General features: G+C 46.8%; 8 protein-coding genes across 8 annotated transcripts; 4 read left to right on the top strand and 4 right to left on the bottom strand.

Moving 5' to 3' along the window:
• Positions 1-786: 786 nt before the first annotated feature.
• On the top strand, positions 787-1,335 carry BDV37DRAFT_290668 (cytochrome b5-like heme/steroid binding domain-containing protein; the record flags this gene model as incomplete). The annotated part of the gene is made up of 2 exons (XM_032088767.1): positions 787-1,014; positions 1,090-1,335. 2 exons carry the CDS (start codon positions 787-789, stop codon positions 1,333-1,335), a joined length of 474 nt encoding a protein of 157 aa, XP_031944668.1.
• Positions 1,336-3,385: 2,050 nt separating this feature from the next.
• On the bottom strand, positions 3,386-4,414 carry BDV37DRAFT_269163 (GPR1/FUN34/yaaH family-domain-containing protein; the record flags this gene model as incomplete). The annotated part of the gene is made up of 6 exons (XM_032084312.1): positions 3,386-3,504; positions 3,630-3,824; positions 3,865-3,969; positions 4,032-4,132; positions 4,185-4,274; positions 4,326-4,414. 6 exons carry the CDS (start codon positions 4,412-4,414, stop codon positions 3,386-3,388), a joined length of 699 nt encoding a protein of 232 aa, XP_031944667.1.
• Positions 4,415-5,949: 1,535 nt separating this feature from the next.
• On the bottom strand, positions 5,950-7,088 carry BDV37DRAFT_269162 (mitochondrial fission process 1 family protein; the record flags this gene model as incomplete). The annotated part of the gene is made up of 3 exons (XM_032084311.1): positions 5,950-6,060; positions 6,120-6,699; positions 6,940-7,088. The coding sequence occupies 3 exons, from the start codon at positions 7,086-7,088 to the stop codon at positions 5,950-5,952; spliced, it is 840 nt and encodes a 279-aa protein (XP_031944666.1).
• A 1,460-nt stretch (positions 7,089-8,548) lies between these two features.
• BDV37DRAFT_269161 (cytochrome P450) lies at positions 8,549-10,378 on the bottom strand (the record flags this gene model as incomplete). Its single annotated transcript, XM_032084310.1, has 3 exons — positions 8,549-9,249; positions 9,314-10,150; positions 10,246-10,378. The coding sequence occupies 3 exons, from the start codon at positions 10,376-10,378 to the stop codon at positions 8,549-8,551; spliced, it is 1,671 nt and encodes a 556-aa protein (XP_031944665.1).
• Positions 10,379-10,958: 580 nt separating this feature from the next.
• Positions 10,959-12,425, top strand: BDV37DRAFT_269160 (uncharacterized protein; the record flags this gene model as incomplete). The annotated part of the gene is made up of 2 exons (XM_032084309.1): positions 10,959-11,034; positions 11,098-12,425. 2 exons carry the CDS (start codon positions 10,959-10,961, stop codon positions 12,423-12,425), a joined length of 1,404 nt encoding a protein of 467 aa, XP_031944664.1.
• A 2,940-nt stretch (positions 12,426-15,365) lies between these two features.
• On the top strand, positions 15,366-17,411 carry BDV37DRAFT_269159 (uncharacterized protein; the record flags this gene model as incomplete). The annotated part of the gene is made up of 4 exons (XM_032084308.1): positions 15,366-15,450; positions 15,525-16,160; positions 16,312-16,829; positions 16,878-17,411. The coding sequence occupies 4 exons, from the start codon at positions 15,366-15,368 to the stop codon at positions 17,409-17,411; spliced, it is 1,773 nt and encodes a 590-aa protein (XP_031944663.1).
• A 1,770-nt stretch (positions 17,412-19,181) lies between these two features.
• BDV37DRAFT_279876 (uncharacterized protein) lies at positions 19,182-19,813 on the top strand (the record flags this gene model as incomplete). Its single annotated transcript, XM_032086421.1, has 2 exons — positions 19,182-19,357; positions 19,435-19,813. 2 exons carry the CDS (start codon positions 19,182-19,184, stop codon positions 19,811-19,813), a joined length of 555 nt encoding a protein of 184 aa, XP_031944662.1.
• A 1,356-nt stretch (positions 19,814-21,169) lies between these two features.
• BDV37DRAFT_279875 (uncharacterized protein) lies at positions 21,170-21,742 on the bottom strand (the record flags this gene model as incomplete). The annotated part of the gene is made up of 1 exon (XM_032086420.1): positions 21,170-21,742. One exon carries the CDS (start codon positions 21,740-21,742, stop codon positions 21,170-21,172), a length of 573 nt encoding a protein of 190 aa, XP_031944661.1.
• Positions 21,743-21,935: the final 193 nt, after the last annotated feature.

The following is a 21,935-nucleotide window of genomic DNA, read 5'->3' as shown; positions in this document are numbered from 1 at the left end:
TTTCTGGGCTGAACGTTTGGGAAGAACACCAAGATTGTCCCGCTTAATAAAATCGACCTGGCTACAGATCGGTACAAACTTGACAATAGAAAAGCTCGCAGTCCCTACAGCTTTACTCGCACCCTGAAGGGTAGTTGACCCAATCTACCTGCAGTGGAAATATTGATTGTTTGCAAATGGATAGCTTAAATGCTTGAGCAATCCAACTTGCGCCTATAACACCAGTTCCAATCACACCCACTGTTTTAATCACAGGTGGTTACATGCTGCGAAGAGGGAATATAAACACTACGAAGGTAGCTGCAACGTCAAGGGTTGATGCATATTTAAAGATAGGTAATCCGCGTTGATATGTCTCCTAAGAGAACTGCATAGGAGTAGAGGCTGTCGTAATAAGTAAGCGTGAGTGTTAGACGGCTTATTTTCCATGCACTGCTAGCATGCCTCGGAAGCAGAGCTGCTTTCCACAGGAATTCTACTATCATATAACACCTATCCATCCAATTCTAGGTGGGATAAACGGATAATCAAAGGTAAGGAAACGTACCTCGGAATCTAAATCTCCTCGGGCAACTGTAGCCCCACCTGGTTGACTGGCTAAAAACAGTCCTACTACCTCCCGCGGCTTCGTTCGTAGATGAACTAATAAACCATGGACTAGGTATCCGAGTATAAATGGGAGGGGTATTGTGTCCCGCTGGGATGCAGTATCTACCTGCCAGGTTCATTTTTATTCCAGGCCAGAAACATTTGGATTTTCACTGTGTTTTGCTGGATGAAGTGGCAATGACCATCCTTCAAGTCACAGTCCTTTTCCTCGTATTTACATTAGTCTACACGCGCTCCCGCCGTAGTGGTCCCATCGCTTCTCAAACTTTGCCTTCACCGGCCTCCTTCCGCATCTTCACACCATCAGACCTTCTCGATTTCAATGGTACCAATGGCAAAGGAATCTATATTGCTGTGCGTGGTCGTGTGTTCGACGTGAGCACGAGCAAGAACTTTTATGGGCCGGTACGTTATACGATACGGTTCTCACCATCGTTCTGCTGGCAAAGCATCACGCGCGGCAGCTAATTTAACCTTAAGGGAGGGCCGTACGAGAACTTTGCGGGACGAGACGCAACCCGTGGACTAGCCTTGCAAAGCTTTGACAAAGAAGTGCTCACTAAAGATCTCAACGGACCTTTGGACGACATAAAGGACCTCACTCGAGATGAGCTCGGTAATCTTGAGAGCTGGGAAGAGCGATTCTTGCTCAAGTACCCAATGGTTGGTGAATTGGTTTCTAATGATGACTTTGAGCTCCAGCAGCAAACACAAGTATCCGCCTAGGGTGGCACAACAATCACCGGGTATTCTCTGTGGAATGATATTGAGTTACTTGATTTTCCACGACCTTGAACTTGCAGCTATATGCAAGTAGGGACTATTGCTTTAAAGATATTATCTGTTTCTTATTCCATGCAGGAGATTTGGAGCCTTATAGCAGCCATCAGAGTTATTTTATTCTTCAAGGTATATAAGGGTCCCGTGTTATATATACCAATATCCAGAAGGCCGGCTCTGCTGTATCAAAGGTCAACGACATTGGTGAGTTGCTCGCTCAAGAGGGTTTCCAATACGCAGGCCTTATGAGGCAAGTTAGTTGACAGTTGGTTTTGTTATTTGGCAAAGGCCTTGCTTCAACTCGATCAACGCTCCTTTGCTAGTGTATCGAAACTGGATCACTCCTTTACTCTCCTTTACTGCCATGAACCTTCAGCTTTTCTGCTGGAGCCTTGACAATGCTCTATATAAATGTCCCCAGTACCTCAAGCTCAACATGTACTTGTTAACTATGGAAGGACTCCAGAAGACCTACATTATTGTGTCTCTTTATTGTGGAATCTCCGGAAAGAGTGTCAAGCAACTCTTTTTCGGTGGTGCAGTGGGACCGCTGTTGTCTGGTCAAGCGGCTGAAGTAATAACAGAAGACTCATCCGACAGCTTGGAAGGCATGTTGAGTAACCATGTCATTGGTTGTGTAAGGGAACAATCAGTGGCCCACGAAGGAGCTCTGCTTGCAAAGGCTCACCTCAGAAAATGAACCAGATGAAGGGGTTTTTAGACACAAGAAAGCTTCACGGTTCAGTTTTGTAGGACTGGTTCGTCGACAACAAAACTGGAACAAGGGGACTTTTCTCTTTGTATAGGCAGTTTTCTCTGAAGGGTTAGTAAGTATCACAGCAGCTTCCACCCTGCTGGCATGTCGAGATATAGACCTGCATGCATGATTTTTCCTGAGTCCCCCACAGGGCAGGACATGTTTTACATTGTAGCTTTGTCATATCAACCATACACCACTACACATTTCACTCTGGTGTATCGCCAAATCTGGTGGTATAGCACACATCTTCTTTACTTTTATGTCTCTGTTGCTATGAAAACCCTAATATAAAAATGTATATATTATGCTATTTACGATTCCTTAAAGCCATAGGGGTACAATGAGGTTTCTACGATTGTGTCTCGATACTTTAGGTATTATCAAGGTAGGCTAGGCTTCTATGAAGCCTAGACCCACCAGACAACGACAGCAGGAATGTCCATTGTATACATAATCCCAGATGACGATGGACTATATTGGAAGTACAGGTTACAATTTCAAAGTTCAAAACGACGGAGTATTTGGGCTCCTACTAGCTGCTGGGAGAGTGTTAATATATTGTCCATATCACCGGTATTCAATTCTGCCAGGTTTTATCACCAGGCCTAGTCTTTTTCTGTGTTATAGCTCAGTCAGATTTCAATTAGCTACATCATCCATTACCAACCTGGTCGTTGACCCACCATCGTATTCGGCTCCTTAGGGGGCGATCAGTCAGACTCTAGTTCCCAGCATCGCACACCCAAAGCAGCACACAAGCTTAGGAACCAATCCACCTTTTCCTTATAATTGTTAGATATCTACAGGGGGCAGGCATTGACTGGCAGAGAACCGAACGGCCCTGGGCATGTCTTTGAGACAAGCCCCTCGAGTCTAATGAAACAACATATATGATGCATGCCATTTACTTAAGCCCGGCCCTAGGTAAGATCATAAGAAGTAGTGAGAGTGTTGGATGGGTCCAAATTGACTAATATCTTTCGTGTCTGTGCTAAACTCCAATAATAACAGTACTAGAATGTCTAGTGCGTTTCCTTTAATATGTTACCTCGCCTCGTTAGTATTGTCAAACACTGGAAGTAGCTCAGGAGTAACACATCAACCTATTGTCTAAGCATTAGTGATCGAACAGTATGCAGAATCTGGGAATGCACCATACCAGCGTAATGCAGGCTAATAGAGCCTCGGCAGGTGTATGTACCGCGCCAGAAAGTCGCTATTTGCAGTCCTTGGTAGTTATACCGCTTTGGCACTTTTATCACTGGCACCACGAACTATACGGCTGAGGTCGCCAACAGGAAGGGTGAATGGGAAATCAACACTGGCGAGCATCTGAACTAACAGGAAGTACCATCCTGATATGGCCCCTACAAACAGGCAGGCACCACCTGTCTTTATCCGATGCGGAATCGTTGTCAGCTAGGTTATTTGTCTAGAATACGAACAGGCGCCGGCCTGATATGGCAGAAAGAGGCAGTACCGACCTTTTTCAATGACCTAGATAAATCTGCGTTCCCATTGGCTAGTTGCCATGAAGTTCCTGCGAGGAAGCTAAACCCAAGCGTGAGGGCAAGAAAAATGACCACAAAGCAAATATTGGTTCGTATGCTGCATATTAAATAGATGAAGCACAGGAGACCCATGAAGACCTCGAAGAATGCTAGAGTTTGGAAATCTGTTAGTATATCTGAGATATCCCCTAGGCAAATACGTACCATAGGAATTGTTGAACCCGGGGTTTGTAGGGTCTGATGGCTCATATGCCGTATAGGCTGCGTAGAATGGCGTCAATGTCGCAGCCAAGGAAAGCCAAAATGCGGCTATTAGCATGTTAATGAATCATCAAGGGTATAGGTGGAAGACATCCCTCTCATATACGCACCATAGGATGAAAAGACGACAAAGATAAAGGTATTTCCTAAAATAAATTCAAGAACCGCTGCCAGAATCATAAGTAATCCTCCAAAGAAATAGGCAGTACCACTGAATGAAGTAAGTCAGCTGTGCTCAATATCAAACGGTTAATTTAACAAACACTGTCGCTGCCCCAAACCCCCCCGCCCCTCGCCATTCCATCAGGTCACAGGCAAGCGGAGTTAAGCTTAAGATAAATCCCATAACACCACTAGAAGTGTTAGCACAACGGAGGTCGAGCAAGATTTAAGATTGTACTAACAGAGGGGTAGGGTTGCCAAGTATAGCTCTGAGTTCTTCTTTCCTGGAAGCTCGCGATACATGAACATGTCCTGAATACTCCAAAGGCATTCCTTCCTCTGTCATCATAAATCTCCTAGTAGAGTTTGCTATGCTCTCCTGAGGTTGCCGATTGCAAGGTTGGTGTGGGCCGATGATAGACGTGTCCCCGCTTTCGCCGTTGTGCATGGCAGATAGAATAATACTCACTGATAATGATAATGCCCCCTCCCGAACTATTGTATTTCCCTTTTAAATAGTTATAGTAGGTAGTTCATTGAACCCTCGGTACTTCATACGATGTGTCTAAATGGTTGCGCCACTGGGCAGCGAGCGGATTCGAGATGTTTACGGGTAATAGGGACGTGAGGAAGCTCACCCGCGGAATCTGCTTGCCCGAGTATCCGCGGATGACCGGATCTTGAGAGAGTGTAGGTTCATTGTCCTCGGTGGTACATTGGTTCTCCGAGAGGTGCACTTTCCACGGTACCTGCAATTTTTGTACTCTGAATCTTCCAGCCACTAATGCACGGATACTCCTACTTGTTTCTTATGTCATCAGCTTTGTGAACTCATTTCTACTTGTTCTATATGCCGTCGAAGTCCCCACTGGATATTTCGCTTGTAGAGATTACCATCATATTATGGCTGTACTCTTCACCCGCTAGAGTGCTGTGGATATAATTTGAGGACCGCATACCTTAGCCTAACCCGCAGCGCGGTCTAAAATATTTACTTTAGTATGAGTCTCTAGTGGCTTCCAGGAGCAGGGATGAAGCGATTTAAGCAAAAGCTTACTTTTTTCTCAGCGTACTTTCAACTATATACTCTAATAATGCTGCTAGTTAAAGACTCAGTTTTTTTACATTTTGAACCCCTTTGAACATTACCCAGGTGAATAGTAATGTATATAAGCCGTCCTTTAGAGCAAGAAAGATGAAGGCTGTACGAGCTAAGAATGAGTAGAAATAAAAAGAAAGCAAGAAGTCGGGCTAGAATAGGAAATGAAAGGGTTTTGATTGTATAGGAAGATAAAAATCGCGTTCCATAGCTTAGTACGCCCCAGCTTAATGAAGAGCCTGGGGAAACTATGCCTCTACGATGAGATCCGCAACACTGTCGTGGGTAAGACTTAAGGTCGGCATGAAGTTCCTGAGGCATTTACCTCTGCAGTTTTCACCATTAATGCGAGCGCTTTAAAATCGACGGATAACGTCAAGCGAGGTAAAAGTATGTAATGTCCACCATAGGAAACGTGCGGTACAGATCAGCCTCTACACCTCTGCGAATAAATAATTATACAAGGGAAAGATAAAAGAAGGGAAATAGGCGACTGAGATTGTCCGCAAATATTAGCGAGGCAATTAGATATATGACTCACGCCTGTATAAGGAAGCTGACCACTATCGTAGGGTAGGATTACCGCTAGCTTCAAGAATTAACAAAATTCGGCTGGATATCAATGTCCAATGTCAAAGATCCACTCGGAAGACCTGCATGAGTGGCCTTGTATCCCAGCACTCCATGCCTAAATTTCCAGAACGGAGCTCACGCTCACTTCCCACTTAACAGGAAACCTGTACAGGAAATGTCGCAAAAGATGGGGGCTATTTCCTGTCGCTGAGCGTATAGATTGCCACGCTAGAAACTATCTCGACAAGATTATGAACAGGCCCATCGAAGATATACGGAAGAAATGGGACGGCGAATAAACCCATCTAAGCGTGGCCAAATTAGTGACCGAAGACTGGAGCATTGAAAGGCCGGGACAACTCACTCCAACGGGCATACAAGACCGGGCCAATAATGTCTTTCGCCCCCCTAGATACCTTCCCGAATACCTGACAATCCTGTGTATTGTGAAAGTGGGCAGCCCGATGCTTGCTAGACCTTGGAAGATTGCTTGCTTTACCATGATGAAGCGGTAGTCATCACCCAGGGGAATGTGCCTGGCCGGCCAGGGTTCCAGACTGTCCACACAACCATCGTCATCGTCCCAGCCGGCGCTCTGACCTTCAAGTGCCAGTGTGGACGACTTGGGGGCATTGACAACTACGGTTTGCCTAGGGACTAACGGGATGTTTGAGTCCCGCGCGTCCATATATGCCTTGCTCGGCGGCGCAAGAACGTCACGGTTTCGCAAATATGCCTGGTGGCCTTCATGTACTACATTATAAATTGCATACGCCCACGAGACGGCGGAAACTCCACGAGTCAGGTACGGGCGCTCAACAGATCGGAAACTTTCTGTCATACTGCAAGCACGGGTGGCATATCGCCGAGCAGCGTGAAATATAGTCCGAACTTGGGAGGTATAGGCGATATATCGATATGGAGTGAGGGGTGCGCCTGGTGAGCTGTCTACTATTTTAGCATTTGTATCATACATAGAAGGTGAATCCAAGGGGACAGGGACATGAGCTGTGGATACCACAATCGGTTTGAAAGTATTGAAAACGGCCCATCGCTAATGAGCCACTGATGCTGTCTGACAACATTGTACGGACAGAGACAGTATCAAGATGCAGACTGAAATGGCAAGGAGTTCACTTTGAAAAGATTTATTCCTCTGGGAAGGGCTGATACAGAGAACTCACTATGTAAGGCAGGTTTGATCGTAATATTCATCATTGTCCACTAATGCTTGCAGCTCGGGTGATAGAGGCTTGCGTGGTACCGACTGTTCGTTGAGATCTGGCCTGCGGCTATGGGCGACGCTGTCTCCTTGGCAGCTTCCTTCGGCCATCATACTCAATGTTTCGATACAGTAGGGAAGAGAACTTGCAGAATAGACCACGGCGTAAAATGTAGTGTTGTATAGGCCGAAAACTGATATGAATTTGGTGGAATATTAAAAAGACAGCCATGATGATTAAGGCCAGCCCGATTTCTATTGCTTATAGTTTCTCTTGTCCTTTTTTTCCAAACTTGCTGCCCCATGGGTTTTCCGAGGCAGCGAAAGATACGATCTCAATGAGACCGAGGTACTACAGTACCGTGGGATGACAATAATGGGTGCCATGACAGTATGGTACCGAGGGAAATGGTATGTACTGCCGGGCCCCGTCAATACAAGTTGACGGCAATGCATGCGCACCTACAGAGGAATCGACATTTCTGGTGCACTATCGGATTTTTCGTCCGTTTTGAGTTGCGCCGTCCTGCGCATATGGGTTCCGTCTGCATCGAATGACACTTGTAACGGGCTAGTCTTTGTTTTTCTGCAATCCACGATGTCTACTTGCTTCCTCAGGTGCTCCGGAGGAAGTGGAGAAAGCATAGAGATTCCTCATTCTGGTGACAGTTCTGATTGAGCCTGCCACTCTACCATTGGGATGAGCACCAAGGTCTTGGTAAACATCATAGAGACTTCTAAAAACAGTCACCCTATCCATTGTACCAAGAACGGGTGGAAGATAACCAAACCTCACTTATTTTGGACACTGGGCTGAGTATGCGAGAGAGATTAGCAATGTCATCATGTTGGTTGTGAGAGCAGACGGTGGCTAAGTTGGCAGGGCCGTTGGGAGACCGGGTCGTCATCAACCGATGTCATTGCCGCACAATGGTCTCAGATCTTATTGCCTACATCCAGATTACGGCCACGGGAAAGCATTGCTAGACTCTCTTGTAATATCTAATCTGGTCATCCTAAATGGAAAGCCTGGAACCAGGTGAATATTTAAACCGGCCTGAAAAATCTAGAACCTGTAACTCTCCATCTATACGTATCAGATATGTTATCGCCACTACTGAGCCCTCTAATTATTGTGTAAATGGACCAGACGCCTCTGGAAAGGTGTTTCTCGCCAGATGGATTCTGTCAAAACCCTACGAAAGGAAGACAAGATGAAATTCGATGAGATTCCCGAATGCCCACCCTACAGTGCAACATTTGAACGGGCTACATCTTAATCCTTCCCTGAATATTAGAAGACTAGGTTATTTGAAACGTTTTCAGATCTATAGAGGTAGAGATGGACAGGTTAACGTTCCTAATGACCCTTGAGCAGAAACTTCCGGGGACAACGAATGGGGATACAATCGCAGTGACTTGGACACCACATGTGAGCAGAAAATATTTCAGTGCATTCAATTCCTCAGTACATTCTATGCTTCGGCGCATTCTATAGGCAGTAAAATATGCACGAACGACATTCAGTGCTCCTATATTCAGTAAATACAGTACAAAACAAGCCTCCGTGCTTAGGCGATGTTGCTCTGGCTCGATCTTGGTGGCCACTTGACCCGTCTTTCTGCACGTACGTAAAGGTTATTCGGTCGGATCAGCTGGAACATGGGATCATATTCAATCGGCCCGTCGCCCTCCCGTGAAAACTTATAGCGGTAAATGAGCTTGGGCAGGAAGACCTTGATCTCCTGAAGAGCAAAGTTAAACCCGATACACATGCGGGGCCCCATGGCAAATGGAATATAAGCGGCCTTGTGGCGGTTCTTCACCTCCTCCGTGTCCCATCGGTCCGGATTGAACCGGGCGGGGTTATCCCAAATTGCGGGATTATTATGGATGTGATGAAGTGCAGGAATAATAACTGAATCTTTCGGCAACTTGTATCCCCCAGGGAGGACAAGGTCAACCTTGGCAGTACGTCCGGGCTGGAAAGACGGGTTATGCCGACGCTGAGTCTCCTTGATATACTTGTCGAGGAAGTCTAATTTATCTGTGAGCTCTGCGGTCATCTGGGTATTTTCATCAAAGCCGTGATCAATTAACTCCTGGAGAAGTCGCTCCTGCATGCCCTCATAGGTACAAAGCCCGTAGATGAGCCACGAGAGAAGAGAGCTTGTAGTAGTAAACCCGGCCCCAGTAGCAACGACAAGAGCCCACACCAGACTGGATTTAGGTAGCTTTTCGCCCTTGTTATCCGTGGCCCGGACCGCATAGTCTGTCACGAAAAGTCAGTTCTCTTGCCGGCAAGCTAAGACCCTTATCCCTATTAGGCTACTTACCAACCATGTTGCTTGCGGCTAGAGCTGCGTCTTGCAGAGGTAAATCATCCACTCCACCTCGAGAGGCCTTCTGAATAGATTCATCCACCATCTCTTCAATGCGGGCCTTCAAGGCTTTGAGGCGCTTGGGGTCACCAAAGGGCAGAGAGCTGTACCAGTCACCCTTGGAGGTAACCTTCTTGTTCAGCGAAAGGAGCTCTGCAATATTGTGTACCATTTCATGAACCGGGGCATCTGGTGAGCTGAAGTGCTGGAAGTCCAAGCCCAGGGTGAGCTTTCCAACCGCTTGCGAGCCGAGTTTCAGCATATGCTGGTAAACATTCCAGGCCTCACCTTGCTTATCCAAGTAATCAAATACTATAAATGAATCCTCGACTGTTTTTTGCATAGTTGGAGCGTAATGGCGAACAGCCTTAGGCCCAAGAGCGGGAGGCAGAAACTTGTGGGCTAACCGCCACTCCTCAGTATCAGTGTCCCCAAGGAATACTCCAGCCGATGGGGTCTTCAAAGCGAACAAAGGGTGCGATTCATTGATCTTCTTGGTGAAAAAGTCGGACTCAGAGAAGGCAATAGCCGTAATCTTGGGGTCATTCGTCTGGTATGTGACACGACCCATGTTGCTTGTCTTGATTACAGGCCCATACTTCTCAAAAAGGCGCTGGTGGTTGCCGAGATGGTCAGGATAAACTTCGAAGAATGTTCCAACGAAGGGTAATGTCCTAGGGCAGGGTGGGTCGCGGACAGCATGTCCGTCAACCGTAATAGGCACAGGGCCAGTCGCAGCGACTATTTCCGATGTCTCCGTAAGAACAGCACCATTACCCTGGAAGCCGATACCTAAAAAGACAGTGATCTGGCGTCAGAAACCAGAGCATTATAACTCGAGAAAGTCGCCAGGTTCAGGTCAAATTCTTGGCGATCGAGCAACTCACCACTCTGATCCACAATGGCAAAATGAGCAGCAATCAAGAGTTTTACTTCATCAATGCCCTGTGAAGTATTGATATCAATCTCTTTAGCGGTAGAGACATCCTCTCCAAGGAGGAAGAATGTCTGTGAAGGCATGGCTGAGTCTGCTGCGCTATAGTCTCAGGAAGAGAAGAGTAGGTAAGTTAAGAAGCGGATAGGGCGCAACGAAGAATGAACACCGAGCAAACCGAATCTTTATATACTAAGGAACAGCATATGCACGAGCGCATTCTTATTAAGATCGCAATCATCATAGGACATTATAAAATCACAAAACCTCGAAAGTTTGAAAAGGCCTGCTTGTTGAGAGATCCTCGGACTCTCACATTGGACAGTCAGGGCTACCGCTTTTCCGGTTGGTGCTCATACTACCTCGGAAAAGCAAGGCACCTCGGAAAAGAAAGGCCTAGCAACAGGAATACAGTTGGAATAATGCCACTCTTCATTCTCCCGAGGGGTAAAACGGTAAAGCTGGGAGTGTGGTTCGTTTCAATGGTGCCTTTTCAGTCTAGATCTCTGCTGGTAGGCACCGCTAATTAACCTCGGAAGAGAAGCCTGCAACTGGCTCTCCCAAGTATTTCCTGTTCTCTGTCCCTGACTGGTCTTATAAGAAGGATTTGAGGAACCTCGTGGTTTTTCCTTGGTCAACGTGTACTGAGTAAAGTCCGACTTCAAGATGACAGAATTTACTATGGAAGATGTTGCTGCCCATAAGACCAGAAACGACTTGTGGGTTGCCATCCATGGAAAAGGTGAGATCTTCTCTTCGCCTTTCGTCCGTCATCGAACACCCTCGTTTAACCAAGTGTCCTTAGTGTACGACATTACCAAGTATGTGCAAGACCACCCAGGTGGAGCAGATGTTCTGATCGATGTGGCTGGGCAAGACGCAACTGCCGCATACGAAGATGTTGGGCACTCTGAGGATGCGAACGAGATCTTGGAAACATACTTTCTCGGCACTGTGAAGGATGCTGTCGACTACAAGCGCCCGTCTGCTGTGCGTCTGATCCAACAGACACCTACTAAGGAGGTCGACACCACACGGCCAAACGCTACTCGTACGCTTGCAGTCGCGGCCGGTTCCCTCGGTGGAATTGTTTCGCTCTACGCTGCGTCCACTTCCGCCAGAAGCCACATCAACCTACAGGATCTCCTGAATACGCTTCCTCGGCTTTCGCAGCTTACGTCAAACAAGATTGCCGTCCCCCACTTGCAACAGGGAGGGTTTGTCAATGGATTCGCCGTGGCGGCTATGCTCTCTGCTGTAGCTGCCACCGTGATTGCATCCGGACTCTCCAAATTCACGCAGATTGATTCTGGCTTCACCAGATATCCGCCAAGAATCCACCCCACCACAGTCGCCAAGGAAAACCCCCATCTAACTCCAGGATTCCTTCACCCGAAAGAATACAAGTCTCTGCCCTTGGTCAACAAGGTCCTCTTGGCCCCGAACGTCTATCGCTTTGTGTTTGAACTCCCGAATAGCACGGATGTGATAGGGCTTCCCATCGGCCAGCACGTTGCCATCAAGGCAACCATTGATGGACAATCCGTCTCTCGGTCCTACACCCCCACTTCCAACAACCTGGATCGTGGAAGACTGGAATTAGTGATTAAGTGCTATCCCGACGGCCTGCTCACCGGCCGATACCTTGCCAACTTGAAAGCTGGTGACAAAGTACAGTTTCGTGGCCCAAAGGGTGCTATGCGCTACAGGAAAGGCATCTGCAAGAAAATTGGGATGATTGCTGGTGGGACTGGCATTACTCCTATGTACCAGCTTATTCGTGCTATCTGCGAAGATGACACCGATACTACCGAGATCAGCCTTATTTACGCTAACCGTGCAGAGGAGGATATCCTGTTGAAGCAGGAACTCCAGGCTTTCGCTGCCAGTTATCCGCAGAACTTGAAGATTTGGTATATGTTGGACAACCCGCCCCAGAAATGGGCTTATGGGAAGGGCTATGTCACAGCCGCTGTAATGCGTGAAAAACTCCCGGGTCCCTCCCCAGACACAAAGGTTATGCTTTGTGGCCCACCGGGCATGATCAATGCCTCGAAGAAGGCTCTGGTGGGCTTGGGCTTTCAGGCCCCTGGTGCAGTCTCTAAGATGAGTGATCAGATATTCTGCTTCTAGACACTGGTTCCCCATGCCGGAGTTGTGTATTATTTATTTGTGCCTTCGACCTTGCAAGCAAAATACCTAACAGCTATCTTCGTTTCCTGTCCTTTGTTTTGTTCCTATGATTCTTTGATAAACCTTTAAATAGACCTGTATAGACTCTTCCCCACTTGACCCGGTCACTTCCCCTCGCTTTAATAAATATACTAACAGAATATTTATTATTGCACATAAAAGCCTACATGCAAGCCAAAAGACCTACCTCTGTCTATTGTTGCTCCGAGAAATTCATAGTTTGCACATCTTGCGAGCATTTCCACAGAAAGTCTTGATGCTTGTATGTATGAAGGATGTTCAACTTGGCAATAAATGGCTATCCGACTGCTGCACGTTCTCTCCTTATCTAGATAGTGTTGCTCGATGGCTTGCAATACGAACCCGAGCTACAGGGGTAGTCTGCGGTAAATAACAGCAAATATCGTGATTGATACCAACTAGGAAATGACAGCTTCTGAGCTTCTACTATGTACTTTTTGCACAAAAGTCTACATAATTTCCCGCAACCACCTAAATATTTATAAAAGGGGGAATATCCTAGTCGCCCGTAAAAGATATAGTCATTATTAATTTCTACGTTAATTGAGTATGCGATGGTTACACCGCATGTGGATAATACTGTATATTTGCTTTTAAATTAATAGTCTGTATGCCGCCCCTTTGCCTCCAAAACAGCAGTTATATAGTCCTTGATAAGGAATCAAAATAATCATCCCCTAAGTTTTCCCTTGCATCCTCGAATACCTTATAAAATTGCACTTGTAATCAGCTATTAATTCTACTAAATTAGTAAAGGTCTGGATTCACGCAATCGTAAGTTACAATTTGGGACGAGTGAGTTCTCCGAAGGCACTCGTAAGTTTACTGGGTAGGAACGCCTTTTTATACCCTGTCGCTCGGGTTCGATTAACTACCTTGCTCGATTTTATTTATCTGCATTCTCCTGTTTAGATATCCTGTTTGTATGGTCAGCGAATGGCTTCGCTAATAAACTGAACGCTTTCAATCGTTCAGGTGCATAGTGAACTGGATCGAGATCACATATATACGTTCTTTTAGATTAGCCCAGCCATACTCGGTAGGGTTTATATCGGGTGAGTATAGAGGCCAGTGAATAAAAGGAATACTATACTCGTTAAAACAATTCTTAGTATTTCAAATCCCACCCATCTCGGAACACCCGTAAAAGTTGTGTGATGCAAATCTGGACTTTTCTATAATTTTTGCCTATTTCTATATAGAACTGGTAGATATATAGATATATAGTGCCTTAAAATCAACGTAAGTTTCGAGGCTAAACCTGATTAGATAAGGCATTGATTCCTAACTATCACTTGACCCATTATGCCTATTAGGCCGATTAGCAGTTTTTCACCGTTTTATGGGCGGGTGTGAGTTGTCACAAAAAATACCTACCTTGGAGTCGGGAGTCGTACATTTTGACCCCAACCCGATATCAACTCTATGGACCCTACTTATTCGGCAGATTTCTGTCTAGCCACCACTCCAGATTACTACGCAAATTGCAATAGAGATTGTTTGCCCTTTATATCAGGGATAATATACTTTTCCCCCCATTTTCTCTTTAGGTAATTGACATGCCATACCTATAACTTTTCTTTGCTTTGCTATGCTCAATGGAACATTTATTAATCTACGTAATCTTGCTTCACTGTTTGTACGTCCATTTTGTGCATACATATACCGCTCATAGTGTAGTTTAGCTATTTCCTGAGCCAAATGAGGTCTTGTCTCTGCTCTCCACTGGCCATACCCAGATTCTTCCAACATGCGCGCAACAGTGCGTCCAGAAGCAGCCTTGTCAAGTAATTTGAAGATATTTTCTTTTTAGAAATGGGCCGGGCTTAACTTGTAAAACAATACATCGATGATCACCATCAGAAAGAATCAGTAGCGGTCTGGAGTGAGGAGAGCTAGTCTCAAGAGTAGAATTTGATATGTTTCAATGGCGGTGTGAACTGTTGTATATGACCTATCCATTGCGCCTTGAACATCAGCCATTTTGTGGCCGGCGAGCAATCGACCAACGATAACTCAACTCTGAAATGGTTTTAATTCATGCCTTATAATCCTGTTAAAACTACTAGACAGTAAAGGAGTGCGGGGCATGGTCCCGGTGTTTCAGAAGGTGAGATATAATATTGGGCTGCGCGTCGCATAGTGCGGAATTACGTCAACTTTTGTGATCTGACTGTAATAAGCATTCATGTCATATTAATCTCAATGTTCTAACCAGCATGAGGGACGGAAGTTGCGTCACCGATATTACGCCGGGGATCGTCGAGGGGACATCGCTAGTATATAGAAGAACATTGTTCTTAGGATAACGCCCTTCCAAATATAGGCAAGCTTGATCAACAGTCACCTCGGCGCCTCTCATACCAATCGGAACGTTGGAGCAGCCCGTGAATAAAAAGAACCAACTTTTGAAGGGTAACATGTTGCGGTGTTTCAAACAAACAGCAGTAGGAGCTTCATCGAGGCTCACCTCGGTGTTTCGCGTTAGCCAATCGGGAACCCGCCTCGCAAAGTGTTACTCCTCGGAACTTGTAATGGAGCTCTATCAGGAATTTGTCTACACGTCCCTTTACGAAAGGTCCACCTGCCGCGGCCCTTCTACGGAACACTGGCCGATCGTTGCGGTATATTCTTTTCCATAACGTTGGTCTGCCGATGCCACAAGATGCCGTGATAAGGAAAAGGGAAATCCATGAACTATATATTAAGAAAGAGTCACGGCACCTTCTCCAACTTCCTGTAGCATCTACTTCCTTTTCCACATTCTATCAGCTGCTAGGCTTTCTGAGAACCATATACACCTTCGTTTGAACAATCTAGTTCTGGCCACTTGGCTTAGTTGTACCTTTTTACGCGAAAATGACCCGCACTTGGCAGCCGCCCACGGACTATGGCAAACGTCCTGTTGCCATTCTAGGCGCGGGCGTGCTGGGTCGTCGTATCGGTAAGCAAGGCATTTTCAATAAATGGTGACATTTATGTCTACGATGTCCATAGATCCTAACGTTTCACGAATAGCATGTATTTGGGCATCAGCAGGGTATGATGTCCAGGTCCGTGACCCTAGCCCAGAACAACGCGCAGACTGTGTCGCGTATGTTGAAGGAAACGTGGTGTCCTATGCAGAAAAAACCGGGAGGTGCCCCGGTAGCATTAAGGTGTTCGCAGAGTTGAAGGATGCAGTCAAAAATGCATGGCTTACCATCGAAGCCGTCCCCGAGAAGCTCCCCCTCAAGGTTGATACCTTTGCCGAGCTGGACAAGCTTGCTCCTAGTGACTGCATCTTAGCCTCTAACTCTTCTTCATACAAATCTTCTGAAATGTTGGCCAAAGTATCGGACTCGACCAAGCGTCGCGTTTTAAACATGCACTACTATATGCCCCCCCAAGTCATGGTTGTGGAGCTCATGACTAATGGACTCACGGAGCCGTCTATCTTCCCGTTCTTGGTCGATCGTTCGAAGGAGGCCGCAACTATTCCCTATGTTGCTAGGAAGGAGTCCACTGGCTTCATTTTTAACCGCCTCTGGGCCGCAATTAAGCGAGAGGTTTTGACCATCCTCGCCGAAGAGGTCTCGGTGCCGGAAGAGATTGATTCGATGTGGACGGAGATGTTTATCAAGGGGGCTGTCACCCCGTGCAAGACTATGGACGGTACGCATCGGACTTTATTTTTCCCTCTCCTCGCTGTTGTCTGTGGCTTCCTTGTGTCTCACTTTTACTTGTCCTTCTGCCTGTGTTTGATAGTGCTCATCTTTTGAGTCTCTAAAACTCTCTTGCCATAGAAGCTAATAACGCTGCTTAGACGTCGGCCTGGACACCGTTGGTTTCATTGAAAGTCATTACATCGCCGAGCGTGGCCTCTCTGGCGAAAAGACGGTCAAGTTCTTGCAGAAGAACTATTTAGACCAGGGCAAGCTCGGATCGAAATGTTCCAAAGGTGGTCTGTTCCCACCTGCAGGGACCAGAAATGGCAGCGCCACGAAGGCTAAGATCCTTGTTCTTGACATTGGATTGTCAGCACGAGTCCCGAGCACGAACGGGGGCGAAATCCTCGAAGTATCTGCCGATGGACGTGAGCAGAAGGTCCTTGTTACCGCCCAATCTCTCCCCGACGGTCTTGCCATCGACCCTTCTAGCGAGCGCATGTTCTGGACAAACATGGGCGTCCCTGGTAAGGATGATGGAGCAGTCTATTCTGCTAACTTAGACGGCACCGACATTCGTGCCGTCCTAGCTCCTGGTACTGTGAATACCCCGAAGCAGCTGGCATTGGACACCAAGTCTAAGAAGATCTACTTCTGCGATCGTGAAGGTCTTCGTGTTCTGCGTTGCAACTATGATGGCTCCCAACTTGAAGTCTTGGTCCAGACTGGTACCTATCAGAATGCCGAGGATGGTCAAGATGCCACAAAATGGTGCGTTGGTGTTACCGTTGCTCCCAGCCTCGGCAAGTTCTACTGGACCCAGAAGGGGCCATCTAAAGGTGGCAAAGGCCGCATCTTCACCGCGAACATCACTACCCCGGAGGGACAGTCTGCCACGACACGAACTGATGTTCAGTGTATTGCGAAAGATCTACCCGAGCCCGTTGACCTTGAGATTGATGAGGATTCTCACTCTCTTTACTGGACCGATCGCGGTGAAATTCCACTGGGAAACTCCCTAAACCGACTTCGTCTCGACCACTTTGGCCTGCCGGTGCCCCATATGTCCTCCCATGGATACGACATCCTCCTCAGAAACCTGAACGAAGCTATCGGCTTGAAGCTCGACCTGGCGAATAACAGTATCTACCTGACGGATCTCGGTGGCAATATTTACAGATGTAATGCCGAGGGGAAGCAGAAAGTGAGATTATATGCGGACGAGAACCGAGCGTTCACCGGGATTGCCCTTGCTTAGGGTCTGGTATTGGTTTGCCCGCACTGTTTTCGAGAACACTTTCGTGGATCTTTCTGCGTTTCATTCACATTAAATAGAATTTAGATCATAGTCACCAGAATTTGAAATCAATAACTCATCTCTCTAATTAAAAATATTGGCATCTCCAAATCCGTTAGTGAACTCATTGGGTCTTCAACCTTTCATCTATACTTGCCCGAAGATCTACAGGTTGATTACGTCGACTATATGGCTCGTTTGCTACGTTAAACGACCATATGATTGCTGGTCAAGAAGTTAAGCTTGGACGGGCTGTAACCCTGTCGATAAAGCTGGATTTCACTGGCAACACACCCAGAAGCGCGCACAGCGGTTTCTAAAATAGAGCAATTACAACAACAGGACCACACAACAATGGCTACTCATCACTATATGAAAGACATATATGACTATTTTGGCAATCCCGAACGCGAGCAGGGAGGCGAATCTGCCGACCCCGACGATCTATACTAGATGAAGCCTCAGCAACAACCTGATCTTGACCACTGATATACTTCATAGTTCTTATAGTTGAAGGTATAGAGGCCTTATTCTTGCCTCCAGCGAGATGAATAATATCATGTTACACTTATGGACTAGCCTTTTTGGGGTAAGATTTTCCTCGTCCTTCCGGTGCGGCTTTCAGACGTTTGCCTACTGATGTATCTCCTTATTTAGAGCTCGAATTCCCTTCCATTCTTCCAATAAAAGCTATTTTTGTTCTTCTCCTGTTCCCAAGGAATCTTTCTATATGCTTGGCTGCTTTATCAAGTGATATAGCTTCCTCCTTCTGAGTCTGAAGATCTCAAGCTTGTTGCATCCTATTCGGCGAGTAGACAATTGCAGTACCACCTTCTAAAGCCCACAAATCAAATGGAAGAGGGAAGTGGGCCGTTCTCATTAGATAACATACCACCGAAAGAAAAGGCGACGGTGACGTGGCCATATGGAGAAGGCCGGACAGTGAGATTGGCTTCTCTCCTGCGCTTCAGCGGCTACACACGCTATGCATGCCTCCCGACTATCCCTGTACGCTGCATCCTTTCTGCATTTCCCTCGTGTCCGACCTCAAATTATTTTGACGGAGTTGAATAAGTCAATAGAAGATATGTGGAATTGTGTCATTACATAGCGTGTTCCATTACATGTTCTTGGGAGACTCTGAAGAAACAGTCTTACCACGAACTGGACTGGTGGCTTTCGTGAGAAACTACATTCAAGTATTCCAACAGCTGCCACTTATGTTTGCTCTGTTCTTCGCTTTTAGTGCCAGTGGGTATAATAAAGAATATATACCCATACAGAATTCATCCACTTACCGTTTTATGATTTTATCGAATTTCTGAGACTTGAATGATACCGGGATATATATCTCCACAGTGCGAGACAGGCAAGTCTGTGTAGATAGACCAGCTAGGTTTAAGCGATCCGATTGGCAGAGGCGGAAGGATATGAAGGTAACCACCGCAGCTCCAGTACTTCTTCCTTCCTACAGTCTTCCCCGGGTCAAGAGGTGGTCATGGAGGGTGAACCTCGGAGACTCTGGGTGCGGGCGTGAACCGCGAGAATTTTGGGGCAACCACAAAACTGGAACCGCGGTAACTTCGAAACGACCGACAGAGTAGGCGAGGCAAGAAAAGTTTGTGCACCCCGGTCTCCCCTACGTGGTCCCAGGAGAGGTATAATCTAAGAGTTCTCGGCCTCAATGTCAAGGTTATTCTTGTGTCCCCCTCCATTGGAAAACACACAGTCATGGAAGAAAATCGCTCGCAGCCACAGCGTCATGAGGTCCAGAAAGTTCGTGTTAACCAAGCCTGCAGGGCTTCCCACCATCGAAAAAAGCGATGCATTACCACTTTGACGCGTCACCCGTGTACCTACTGCTTCACGTACGGCTATCGCTGTATCCCTAGGGCGCGCCTAATGAAGTATGGTTTTCGGTTCTTCGTTACATTAAGAGAGGGAATGATAAAGCTGATTCAACAATGTCCAATTGAATCTACAGATCTGCCCGAAAGCATACAGTCAAGACCTCTGGCAGTCAACACCAGCAACAGCCCAGTTATAAATTTGATTCACCACTGCCGCCAGGTATCGACCACGAGGTCCTGCTCCCCCGCTGGAGCGCAATCTATTCGCTTGTCTCGGAGGTGCTGCGACTGATTCCACCCAAGGGACCGCAGCCAGCTTGTGATGGAAAGTGCACGTCTGCCATTGATGAACAGGACTCCAGTGAGAAGTCTAGTCATCAAGGTGAAAGTCGCCTATCGCGAGCTCGAGGCTCTCAAAAGCATACACCCTGTGAGGTGAATACCGTCGACTTTGATATGAGTCTCTTCCTCACCCCAAAGTCTTGTGTAGATGACCATCCGGTTTTGCCATGAGCTTCTGAAGGAAGCAATGCGACGAGTGTCTTCTCCGACCTTGATAGTTTACCTAGGCTATGAATCGAGTTCTAGGGGCAGGCAAAATACTCCGCAAGGTCATGAATTTCCAGGAGCCACCAATAATGACACTAAAATTAATCTGCCGGTATAAAAAGTCGAAACCTGTCCGCCTCTGAGAAAAAATACGTTCAATGCTCAGCATAGCCGGGAACTGTGATCCAGGTTGAATGGTTGCGACTGCTACGTGCCCCTGTTCCCGTAGTCCCGACGCCGGTGTGCTTGGCACCTGGTCTCCTACTTGCTAGACGAGTGAAGGTAAGGCCGTTTTGAGTTCCATCAAGCTATGGAAGAGATATGAATATATAAACAGGACACAGAAGGCTGAAAACAATACCGAGCTACAAGAACGATGATGGCCCGCGTTAGGGGAATGGCCCATAGAAGATTCGGTTTGATCGGATCATGATGTGATAGAAGTCTTCAAAAAGATGAGATCATTTTAAGATCGTGTCAGTGTCGTGGGATTGTGGTCCCATTAGAGTGGATACCTATCTGGTTCTCATGATAATAGCTAGCATTGTAGGATAGCCCAATGCATGAGCCCTCTAGCGATGCGTCCCTTGCCACTTTTCTAGTTTCGATTCTGTCGGATACGGAATATGAATTACCTTTAGCGGATTCTCCGGAATGGGAAGACTTGCAGGAAGTGAGGTACGCTCTGCCCAAAGAATTGAGATTGACAAAGAATGCTAATACTGATACGGTAATATCCTGTTACTGTCGCTGGTTCGGTCACGCGAGAGGAAGAGCTATAGCGTACGCCGGCCAAAGCTGAGTGATATTGCAGATTACCTTAACGTAAGATACCTTCAGAGTGGAGGCGTGCTTTATACGCTTCCCAAATGTCGGCTTTACCATACGAAGCTAGCGTGTCTCAGGGAGGGCCGAAATCAATAGAAACCCTGAGTCACCTACTATATATAAAGGAAATATTACCGGTATCGGAATCTGCCGCAACCTCAACAGGCATCATTGTTCACCCTAGCAATTACAGAAGATGGAATGAGACGCAGCGCAAAGTCTTCACGTATGGATGGCTGATCAGGTAATAAAATATTCAGCTTCGCACGACAAGCCAAAGCATAGGTAGTATTTTGGCTTAACGTATGACTTTATGGAGCCCTCTGCCACAGTTCAATCATTGGCTCGATCTCTTAAGACTACGTTCCGTTTCTTCCGGCATATGTCAATGGGAGCTAGAAATTATGACATCGGACTGCGTGCATTAATGCATTGAGATCCAGATTGACTGCCATTTTCATACAGCTCTCCCCTTTGGAGACCACGTACAAGTTAGGTGTTTGGAGGAGGATGCACCTCATCATCGTCATCTGGAATATATACCATCCATTCCCGTACGGGCACAGGCATCTGTTGGCCCAGTGTGGTTGTATAGCTGGGCATAGTCTGGAGAGACCGGAAATCCATTGTCATGGCATCTGGGAGTGATGAAGGATCCGAACTGAGTGTCTCGGTCATGGAGCTCTCAGTTTGTGCTATATGTTGCTGTTGGCTAAGTTGTCCAAATATGGTCGCATGAACTGATGCAGATGTGCTGTGATCGAATGGGAAAGCTGCGCGTCCGGTTTCACTGTCAGGTATAATTCCGCTTGACCCTTCATTGCTATGTTCATTCGGATTGGGTGCCGCCATCTGGTTGCTCGGGTCACCTTGCTCGGCTCGAATGTCTTGCCTGTTCCTGTCCTGGTCCAAAACACCTAATCGGGAGAGTAGGTCGTGCGTGAGAGGTTGGCCCTCGGTTTCAGGCCGCACTGCAAGGGGGGGACCAGGCCATCCTTCTCCGTCCACAGACCGTCGGTAGAGCTCATGGAGCCCGTCTACCATCTGGCTCTGGTGCTCTCCCATCATCTCCACATATCTGACCCTGCATCAATATGACAGGTATACCGAGTAATCGTCATTAAACCTTACCCTCTGGGATATGATCTCATAGTGGACCTGACCTGCCTGAAAATGCACTCTGCATTGGCATCTGAGCAATTATCGCACGGTTTCCTGCCATTACACTGTAAAGCTTTAGTAAATATAGTCAATCGTC

The sequence above is a fragment of the Aspergillus pseudonomiae genome (genome assembly GCF_009193645.1).
Source record: "Aspergillus pseudonomiae strain CBS 119388 unplaced genomic scaffold BDV37scaffold_11, whole genome shotgun sequence".
Lineage (NCBI taxonomy): Eukaryota > Fungi > Ascomycota > Eurotiomycetes > Eurotiales > Aspergillaceae > Aspergillus > Aspergillus pseudonomiae.
Note: the sequence above shows the minus strand (reverse complement) of the source record. Positions and strands in the feature narration are given on the sequence as shown.